Genomic DNA, 11,471 nt, shown 5'->3' with positions numbered 1-11,471 from the left:
CTGCTGATTAAGCTTCACTTGTTCTGAACCCCAAATATTCCTTTAAGGAGACTAAAAATAAAGTTTTTTTTTTTGTTGATGTTGTTGCTGCTGTTGTTCCCAGACAAATAAAACATATAAATGTACCTATAAATGTATTCAACATGTCCTTAGAGTAAACATATAAGCTGTTTATTATTATTTTTTTATATATATATTTTTTTTAAGTGAATGTGAATGAAAGGTACCCTCAAATCCCATTCATGCATGTGTTTTTAAACTTGCCGTATGAAGATGTATCATTCCAACAAATTTCGAAGATCAGTTTGAATGAGATTTGAAAACTATGGCAGAGAACAACTTAAATATCAGCTGTTCCTCACACAAAGCTATTGTAGACTCTTCAGAAGACTTGGAATACAGTATACAAGTTGTATGGACTACTTTTATAAAACTTTTCTGTTGCCTTTTTGGAACTTCACAGTCCCTTGTCGTATCTACATTTATTCTCTCAATAGAAACGAGCAGTGTGGACATTCTTCAAGGTATCTCCTTTTGTATTTTGAAACAATGGTGATGGTCAGTAAAAGATACCAGAATTATAGGAATGATCTATTCCTTTTATTTTGTACGGTGGAAAAAAAGTGTTATTTGGTTCAACAGATATTTTCATTCGGACATTGCTGACTAAGGGTACATTTTGGGAACATTTTGTTACCATTAGCAGAAAGGACAGATATACAATGTATATCTTATGGTGGTGGTGTGCCATGAATGTTGAAAGATGCTAATGGATTGATCATCAGCGCAGTGCAGCGCAGAATATCAAAATATGGAGAGGGAGAACTGTAGCCTACCTGGTGTTATCCTCCAGAGAATGACGTGTACATTTTGGGGGGAGAGGGAGGCGACTACCCTAAGAATGTGCGAAGGTTAATGTTATGAAAAGAACTTGACTGTATTTGACATTTTTTATGAAGCTGACTCATGTCAAGCACTTCAACATGCAGAACTCGCCGCGCATCACCTGACGTATGTGTCCATTTATGTCCCTTTATGACGTGCGCTTCTCCTTGTAACAATTAATTATGACATCTAATGGAATGTAGCGTCTACTTTCAGCCCGTATTGTGCACTCGTTATTCGGATACAATGTTCTTGATGCGTTCTGTTAAGTTTGAAAGATCGTGTCCTTGTTTAATCTTGTCTCTGTAAAGTGGATTTCCCTGGGTTAAATGTGCATTTTTGGTCAACGTGAACTAAATAAAAGAATTACGACGCAGGCTAGACACTGTAACATTTTGTATAATCGATTTTGGATCTTGCAGCAGGCAACTTGGCAGGTGCTCTGGATTTAAAGCCCACACACACAATGTGGAACATGTAGTCTGTCTCTCCAGTGCATTATGTTGTCCTTTTAATGCACACTGCCATGCATATCGCAGTGGGTGATGCTTTTGGCTAATATTGGATTCTTAGTCACTTATAATCAAAGAATTAGTAATAATCAAAAAATCTCATTTTTCTTAGGTCTACTCATATTTATGACTCTCAAATATCAGCCTTTTGACACTTAAGTCACTAAGTTATGAGCGTGATTGATGATATTTTGACAGCTGTCAATCATGTAGCCTATTCATGTTAGACTCGTTTAACTGCAATAACAGTCACAAACCAAATTTATGTTGCATTTCAAACTATGCAATACTTACCACATTTACGCATTATAATAAAATAAAAATGTGATCTTAATCATCTCTCTTAATAAAATGGTAATTGCTCTCTTGTTTCCTGTTTCGTTGCATCCCTATTTTCCTCGCGCGCGCGTGTGTGTGTGTGTGTGTGTGTGTGTGTGTGTGTGTGTGTGTGTGTGAGTGTTTTACGAGGACATTTTTTTTTAGGTTATAACTGGTAATTACAAGGGTATTATGCTATAAATGTGGTTTATGATGATATTTAATGATTAAAATTGCTTAAAAACATACTAAATGCAGAAAGTTCTATCTATAGTTCGTACAGTATAAAAATTATCATTATGTCTATGGAGAGTCCTCATAGCTGCACCTGTGTGTGTGTGTGTGTGTGTGTGTGTGTGTGTGTGTGTGTGTGTGTGTGTGTGTGTGTGTGTGTGTGTGTGTGTGTGTGTTTGTGTATTCTGGAGGAGAGAGCGCGCGCTGAATGCAGCCACGCATCACGGTGAATGTTCGTGAAATGCTTCTCTCACTGTTCTGTGTAACTCAATAGGACAGTTTCTATACGAAATGATGCCGGTGACTTTGGAAACGTCGGAGTGACATTGAAGAACACGCATGTCTGGAGATCCCTAAACGAACCTTCCTCTCCAGCCAGTACTAGCTCATTTACAGTCAACATCCGTACATTGTGGACCTGTTACCATTGGACTGGCACCACTGACCATTTCACCCCGGTGTGGATACTTGTACTGACCGCAGTGGATTTGCGTGATTTCCAAACGACCCACATCGTTTTAATTTACTTGGATGAGTTTTCGATCTAATTTCTTTTTCTTTGATTTGTAATCCTAACGCAGATTCATTTGCACTTAAATTCAGCAAAAAACTGTTAAATAATGACTATTTATTATCAATCCGTCCTTAAAATTCTTAATTTTTGTATGTGTTTATGAGATGCGTAAAAAGGAAAAACACTGCGCGTCCTAAAATTCACATAGGATCCTCGAGTTTCGGTCACATTCCCGTAAACATCTATGGAGTAATGCAGCTTGCTTTGAACTTGCGTTGAGGAGGGTGCCTGGATTATTATCTGAGGGACGGAGTGAGGATGCAGTCGGGGATGCGGGCGCTCTGTGCCGGCGGAGGCGCGTCTCTCTGCTGCCTGCTGATGCTGTGGATGATCTACACCCACCTCCTTAAAGAAGGCAAGTGTTCAGCAGCACTTCATGAATTTCACTATTGTAACAGAGTACAAATGAACACCATCCGCGTTATGCTTACCTCAGATTTTGTTCTTATTTTAAAGTTTTTCAAAATACAGCTTTCAGATTTGCCTAGAATTTCTTGACTGCCAGGGGACAAAACCTATAGTGTGTAGAATTGATAGAACTCCTTTGAGAGACCCTGCATGGGGAGCTTGTGATATATTATAAAAAAATTCAGATCATAAAAAGGAGGGCAGGCTTAATAGCTTTAAGGAGTCCATTGTGCCATGTCGGTTTGGTTGTAGTGTGTAACACGGCAGTCCCCAAAGTTTTTGGCTTTTGGTAATCCTAATTTTGTGAATAATGGGTTTAGGGACCTTAAATGCTTATATGCATGTGTGTATTTGTATATCAATGCCTACTAAAATGTATTACACACTAGGGTTTGTCATTTGTGCAAGTGTGCACATGTGTATTAATATCATAATTCATGTTTATTAGCTAATTTGCATGAAAAATTGGACTTGGTTGTTTTCTCCAAAGGACACAGAAACATGCCATATAAAATATTCAGTATTCATACGCTCTATAATAAATATGCAATGTAAATACACGATTTACCTACAGTACACTACAATACATTTTCATATATAGAATCCACACAGTGTAACAATTGTTGTACAATATACCTGTACAAGTGTGGTATGGTGAAACTGGATAGTGAAATCACCATGTAGTGAGTAGAATAAAATGAGTTATCTAGCAGTATGTGCATGTATTTGAAATTTCTGTGTGTTCTAGAGGTAATGAAGAGAATGGTCATTCTTTGAGTTGGGAGGGGTTGAAATCTGACTCATAGTTGATCAGCTAACTGCCCTAAAAAGGCACTGGGAGGCATGTCAGCCATGGCACAGCATATGTGTGCTGATGTGGAAGTTTTGCAGATGGCTGTCAGTGGGGGGTGAGGGGTAGGATGGGGTTTTGGGAGGGGAAGCCAGATAAAAGAGAGGACAATTAGAGATATTTTGCATATTAACACTTAATCTCGCTGTGGCTTCTTCACATGGTAATATTGCAGATTTATGGGCATCCTGCTGCTCAAATCCCCCATGATAATGGAGACATTCAGCACACTAAATGTTAGTAGGCGTGAACTGATGTCTTGTAGTAATAGGGATCAAAGAGCCTTTCTAGACCATCTCGGAGCTATAGCATAGCTATACGTTGTCAATTTTTAGAGTTTGTGGCCTAGAGCTCAGATAAAGAAGGGAAACCTACTAAGATACACTATTTCTTCAAATCACAATAATAGAAAAGTGTCAGAATGTAGTATATGAAAAATGCAATGCAAAATTCAGCCGCAAACGCTGATAAATCAGTGGCCAAATATCACAGAATTATCGAAAGTATGGTTAGTTGATATTTACAGTAACAATTTTTATCAATTTCTTATTAATATTTTTTACGTTTTTCATGATTTTTTCTGGTTTATACTAAAAGTTACATACTGGTTTAAATTAAAAGTGCACTCAGTAATTCTAATCCAATACACTTTTTTGTCAACTTCTGCAAATATCTCCTGACAGTTTGTTAGCTGTCCGTTCTGTGGGTGGGCTTAAAAAAATCTAGTATTTGTACACAGCCCTGGCTCAGATTGATCCACACAACACTACTCCAGCCAATCAGCAACAGGTGGTGGTTCTTGCAAGTGCACAGAATGGGGGGTGGGGGCAGAGCGAGAGGAAAATTAATTAGAAGAGGGACGGCAAATCTGGCCGATGCGAACGATGCGAAGAGAAAAAGGTCAGACGAGTATAAACTAAAGAAAGAAGGATTATGATAAGTCGAGGGCTAGGAGCCGCGTCAACATCGGCGAGGCATTTCAGTGGTGGAGAGACCTCTGAGTGGTAAAAGGAGTGAATTTGCATGCATGAATTTGGGGGCGGAGCTTCCAAAGGAGCACTGAAGGGAGGGTTGTGTTCGTTTTGGCAGTTGAGTTCGAATACAGTATTTCTCAGGAAATCCTTAGTGCACCATTTAATGATCCTGCAGTGACAAATGCAGTTTTAGTACAAATATTCCTTGTAGTTTCTCAATTATTATGAGGTCATGAAAAGCTGCATGCATAATAATTATTAAAATATTTGCAAAATGCTGTTTACAATAGTTTAAGATTGAGTATAGCTTTTCACACTGATTCCCAAAAGTATTTGATTTCAGCTACCAGTTAATGTTGTCTTTTCTTGGCAAGCTTGGATTATTACCTTCATGTCTTTGCCATGTTGTTTGGGAATCTTTAGTTGTTGGTATATGCTTCTGTTTGAGATAATTGTTTACTAAAATGTGCTTTGCAGAACAGGTTTGTGGAACTTGCTTGGTCTTCCTCTGTATGATAGAAACTTGATTTCAGTCTTTAGTCGGATTAAGTGGCAGCCTCTGATTGCTGTGATGTTATAGCATGGTGACCTTTCATTTTGATAATGATATCCATGACACTACCACTGGGTGAGCAATTGATTGATCAATGTGTGTGACCTTCATTCTTTATCCAGCTCAGAGTAATTTACAGATGAAAGCATGTGGATTCAAACAAGGCCTTGACTCTTGAAGCACCACTTGCATGTGATGAAAAACACTCATCACTCTTTTCTTTTTTAATAGCCTTTTAAAAGATCCAGTGTACACATCTTGTACAAATGCTCATCGAGATACTTCATTCATTGAGGGAAGATGTAAGTGATATGGAAGTGTGTTTGTGTGTGTGTGTGTGTGTGTGTGTGTGTGTGTGTGTGTGTGTGTGTGTGTGTGTGGGTGTCTTCGTAAGCCAACAGTGTGTGTTTTAGTTGTGATTCAATTATGCTATCCTCCCAGGCCAGGGCTGTCATCCAGAATCACAACAGAGCTATTGTGATGTCATCAGCAATAATCAATGGAATGTTTTCATCACTGATGTCCGGCGTAACGAGAGGAACAGCTACAAGATGAGAGATTTACAATATTAAAACCAATTGTCTAGAGTCCAATTAAAAAACAAATCCCTTTCCTTCCATTGTTGAATTTCCCGAAAAGCTTAGAGCAAAGATTAGTCATTTGTTAAATATTGTAAAAAGATTTCCATTTTGCTGCCTCACACTCACATGTTGGCTTCCTGAGCAAATTTGATTCAGCCGCTTCACGATATGAGATGCAAACAAGCTTCTTTGCATGTGCAAATCTGCAGCCTGTTAGATCAACAGGCCGTTTCATTGACCAGTGTTTGTCTTTATTTATCAAGTGGTGCAAACGACTGCCAAATGCTGCACTGTACATCAAAGATTCTGCTTTGTTTGGTTAAAGGCACTCTACTCTCACAGAATGCATGTTACTATAACAAACATTTTGCAAACTGACTTTTACGTGCCACGTTCTACATTTCGCCACAGTTTCCTTGTTGAATTAACTGTAGAGGTGCTACAACAACTGTCCGTTTTATTCACTTGCACACAAATCACGGGTACAACGGCTGATTTTGTCTTTACAAGCAATCATTTTTAGCACTGTAATTCACACACAGCTCTTATTTATATCAAAACACTTTTACTATAATATTTCATTTAAATAATGCCACACTTTAACGCTTGTTTTACAAACCCACCTACATTCAGAACATACAGTATCAAAGGACTCTTTAAAAAAATAAATAATAGCCTTTAGTTTCACAAACATGAACAATGTTTTCCCACTTGCTATTGCTAGTCAGTGGCAGGTGGTATTGGGGGCTGATCATTCTCATTCTAGAGAGCATTTCATTGGACACATGTTTTTTTATACACCTCTCAGGCAAGATGAGTCATCAGTATTTTTGGTTTGTTTTCCCAGAATAGAAAGACTGTACATTTTGTATCTATTTATATTCCTCAGAGACCCAAGAGCTGCCACAACAACCCTCATTTAAAGTGATTTTAAGTAGCTACTGGGTAAAAAAATATATGTTGTAAAATAAAGTTCTCAATTTGCACACATTTGAAATCACAAAAATATATGAAAATATTTTATTACAAGCAGTAAAGGTAAATTCATGAAAAGTTAAAATAAATTGCATTTTAAAACTATTGATATTGGCTGGTATAAGAAAACACAGAAAACAGCTACAAAATCATTTGGAATAGTTTATCTATGATTTACTGAAAAGGCTTCATTGTGTGGATTTAAGACGGTTTGATTTGTAGTAGATCTACACATACTATAAACTACTGTTCTCTGAATATTATCCAAAATGCCCTCTATGGGAAGCAATAATTCATATCAGTAAATGTGTCTATGTTGAAGAGACAGATGGAGCATGTTTGGCCCAGGGGTGGATTGATGTGTGTGTGTCTAAGAGAGTAGTGTAATAAAACAGCTACTGTGTGTGTGTGTGTGTGTGTGTGTGTGTGTGTGTGTTTTAAGTAGGCCCATTACCTACAACACATGCTTTGGTCTGGCAGGGCCTTTTGGGGGTTCGTTAACAAAGAAATGTGTGGGTCACACTGAGTGGCTGTGAATTCTGCCCTGACAGCTCCCCCCTACAAAGCGCCGCCATTCGTCGTGGCAACGACAGGAAATCAAAGTGCGCTTGGCTGTGGGTGTGCACTCCAGGCCACAAAATAGACAGATGGAAGAGCTGTCACCACCATCAGCACTGCCACTTTATTTAACAATAAAATTGGAAATGACAGAGTTCCATCTATAGAGTTGGGTTCGCTGATCTTTTCTGCATATCGCGGTGCCGTTTTGTGGTCCGTTCTGCAAAACGCATCGGCTCATTTTAGCTCATTGCGGCCCATCCTACCAGCCCCCTCTGTTCTCCCGATGGCCAGTACGCCCCTGATGGAAAATGCCCGGTATGCCAGATTACCAGTCCAGCCCTGCATATGGGTCATGGGCAAATAAGGTTTACTGAGATGAAAAAAGAAGTGAAATATTTTGAAAAACTAGTTTAAAACATATAAACTTTGTTGATTTCATACAGTTATGAAAAACATTTGTATAATTAAAAGAAAAATGACAAAAAATGTCAAGTGGTGGTGTAAAGGACAGGGTTTTCAAATATTTTCATTACAACTTGAAACCTTTTTAAAAATATATATATATTTTAAGACAAATATCAAGAAGCTTTTTTTTTTTCTCCATTTGTCCTGAACAAAATGTGCATTTTCATATAAATTGTCTATGAAAGACAATTTTTTTAAGCCTACCTGCATGTTGTTTACACCACATCACTTTAATTTGGTGTACAAAAGTAATTTTTTCTTCAAATATATAATGAAAAATTATCATTTCAAACTGCTTGTACCAACCTTTATTTTTTCAACAATTTCAGTGTTTTATGAGATTTTTTTATTGATTGATTGAATTTATATCTGGACTGTTACACCACTTAGTCATTTTTTTTACTTTAAACCTGCCCCAAAAATATCAAAGTGACTTTGAAATTGAAAACATATTCATCAAAGTAGATGTGAAGGTGTATTCAAGTAATTGTCTGATTCTTATTTTTTTCTCTTACCATTTTTAATGTATTTTTGATAGATCCGGACTAAAAAAAAGTCACGTCGTGTCATTGACTGATATTCTAGGTCATGCAATAATTTTGAGCAAGAAACAGATGGCAGTTGAAGTCGTTATTGCATATTTTGGGAATTGCATAGATAAGAGCAACCAGTATCCTTTGAAATGTCTCTTTTAGTGTTCCACGGAAAGTCATACAAGTTTGACATGAGGGTGAGCAAATGATGACAGAATTATCATTTTTTTGGTTGGACTCTCCCTTTACAGCACACCTCCTCAAGACCCCTATAATCTCATATGCGGCTCCACTAGAGTTTCAGAAGAGATCTCAACAATGTCTCAGAATGTGGTCAGATTTGGCAAGACTCCAAAGTCTACAAACAAAAGTCATATTTCAATTAGAACTCATCAAATTTGAAATCATATACAGCAAATTAAATACTCCACTGCTATATATTACACATGCAGTAAGAGTAAATGACTGAATGTCAACAATCATCTTATTTTTGTTCCTCTTATTTGAGATAAAGTTGACACTCAAATGAAACATATCATAGAACTCCATTAAATCCACAGAGCTATGAAGATCAACCTCTAAGCAATAAATGTATCCACTGGGATTACTTGAATAAAGCACAATGTATGAATCCATGGTTATTTTTGCATTCTCCTTAAATGCCATTGTCATAATGTTGTGTAGGTGGGTAGGACAGATATGTCATTTCCAGCAGCACAATTTGCAAAATGCAATTTCTTCCTCAACAAAGAGCACTAGCTTTAAGCATGGCAAATGTTAATGATTGCCCGTGTCATAAATTTAGTGGCGAGAAACCACTTGTGCCTCTGTAGGTAATGAAGTCGCAGAAGTGAACAAATGTTTATGGAAAACTGAACAGCTTTTTAAGGCGAAATCAATTGTGCCGCACCAAAAACCCATTTTTCTTTCTTTTTTTTTCTTCGCAGCTTGGCAAATATGAATTTAATTCATGTCAAACTGCAGCCTGCTTTAGCTCAGATTGCGTTGTTCTGTTCGTTGCATTCCTCTGTTAACTCTCTCTCTCTTAACTGAGAGAAATTCTGGAGTGCCTGATATAAGAAGATGAATGGTGTGGTATTCCGTATTATATTAGCTCCAGCGTTTTCTCTCCAGCAAGAAATGCTCTCTCAGTTAACTATTGTCAGATTGCATGTGAAGAGTGCACACTTTGTTCGCAGACTTATAGCTAACTCTTTTCGGTTTTTGTTACAGTTGTCGTCATTCCATTTGAGGTTGGCACTAAATGAGAGAAATGTTTAAAAAGAGTTCTTAGAGGGTTAGCGTGAGTTAATTAGCTCTTCAGTACACAATGCAAAAAGTTACAACTGTCTCTATTGCTGAACATAACTGTTAAAAGCAAAGACAGAGCAAGCCAGTTCCTCATCTGTGCACTACAAGCCTACACTCTTTCAGACTTATTTTTTACAATGCAAAAGGATGCAGCATGATCTGAAGTATTAGCTGTACTGTCTATGGACCAAATGTATATAATTGGGTGAATCTCACAAAACCTGTCTTCAACCTGTCTGGGTCATATTACCAGGAGTGTAGGAACAATCTGAAAACTTGTGTGTGTTTGGGGGGGGGGCTACTGTAAATGGATGTCCCATTCCATGCACTGTCGCTACTATGCCAACAACAACTGTTTTGTATTGGTCTGCTTCTGTGTGGTGCACCAAGTTGCCACCAATATAGAGTGTAGAGGTTACTTTTACAGTTGGTCATGATGCTGCCTTGGACAGCCATTGCCTATGTAGGCAGTAGACAGCAAGGGAGCTCACAAGATTTTTCAACAGAACCCTAAACCTAACCACATTAATATACTGTAGATAGGAGCTGTACTTGTATGCATATGGACCCTTTTCACAAACTATAGTGGGGTAAACCTCTTTAGTTGTGAATACCAAAACAAAAATCATTTTTGCAGTCCCATTTGCTTCAACAGCAATAAAATCCTATTACATTCCACAACTTTCCAAAAGTGGGAAAAAAATAAAGAGATGGATTATGACACTGTTGCTTCCTCAGCTGATGCATTTGAAAACCGTTTTGTATTAAGTATGGTGTTATAAATTGACATTTAATAATAAAAAGTTTTTAGATTTACGATGTTACATTAAGGTGGAAATGCATCATCACTGTCTGAAAAACAGCTGCCAGGGGGATTTACCAAGATAGTCGCCAAGTGAATTAAATGTGTATTGCCTTAACCCTTTCTGGGTGTGATCTAGCAGCATGAGCATGCTGGGTGCTGCTCTTTGCCCAGGTATATGTAGATCCCTATCATTTGATTTTGTCTACCTGTCTGGACTAAACAGGCAGAAAAATCTCCTGTCATTATGGAATGGCTGTGGAGCTGTTGGCATGTCAAACCATCTATCGCTATCTCGTTTTCCGAGGCTTATCTCAGGCCACATCATCACCTGGCTGTTGAAACAAGTGAAAAAACAGATAGGGGATACCAGGATAAATTGTAAAAAAATTAAAATAATAATAATATACATATATATATATATATATATATATATATATATATATATATATATATGTATATATATATATATATATATATATATAAAATAAAAAAATATATCAAATATAAAATATATATATATATATTTTATTTTATTATTATTATAATTTTTTTCCTTACTGACAAACAGAAATACACAGTACCTGTAATTTTTTGGTCTAAACATTAATATATGCCAAAGAAAAAAAAAAAAAAACTCTATTAATACTATTAATAGATATGTAAAGTCTATGCGCATATGTTGCAACACTTTCAAATAAATGATAATAATACACTTGTGTTGGCGGGGGATGTGGTCGAGCGTTAGTGTGTGAATGGAGAGCGAGATCGGGAGATGAGAATGGAAAGGATTGTCACCTGTTTATAATAAGTCTAACACCTGTTTCGTGTTCTTGTGGAGAGTTTAAAAGGAAGCCAGACTCCGGAGAAGGGAGAGACTGACACGCCTGTCATATGCGCGTGCGCGTGTCGCGTGCCGGTATCGGTGCATGGGT

General features: G+C 37.4%; 1 protein-coding gene across 1 annotated transcript in view; it reads left to right on the top strand.

The window, feature by feature from the left end:
- Positions 1 to 2,164: 2,164 nt before the first annotated feature.
- The window catches only part of LOC127631117 (chemokine-like protein TAFA-5), a 69,409-nt gene continuing 60,102 nt past the window's right edge, over positions 2,165 to 11,471 (top strand). Inside the window, exon 1 of the mRNA XM_052109110.1 lies at positions 2,165 to 2,878. Coding sequence (XP_051965070.1) covers positions 2,782 to 2,878 — 97 coding nt within the window. The 5' untranslated portion in view covers positions 2,165 to 2,781. The remainder of the gene's footprint in view (positions 2,879 to 11,471) is intronic.

This window comes from Xyrauchen texanus, chromosome 37 (assembly GCF_025860055.1).
Source record: "Xyrauchen texanus isolate HMW12.3.18 chromosome 37, RBS_HiC_50CHRs, whole genome shotgun sequence".
Classification (NCBI taxonomy): domain Eukaryota; kingdom Metazoa; phylum Chordata; class Actinopteri; order Cypriniformes; family Catostomidae; genus Xyrauchen; species Xyrauchen texanus.
The sequence above is the reverse complement of the archived record's forward strand: the minus strand, read 5'-3'. Positions and strand labels throughout refer to the sequence as shown.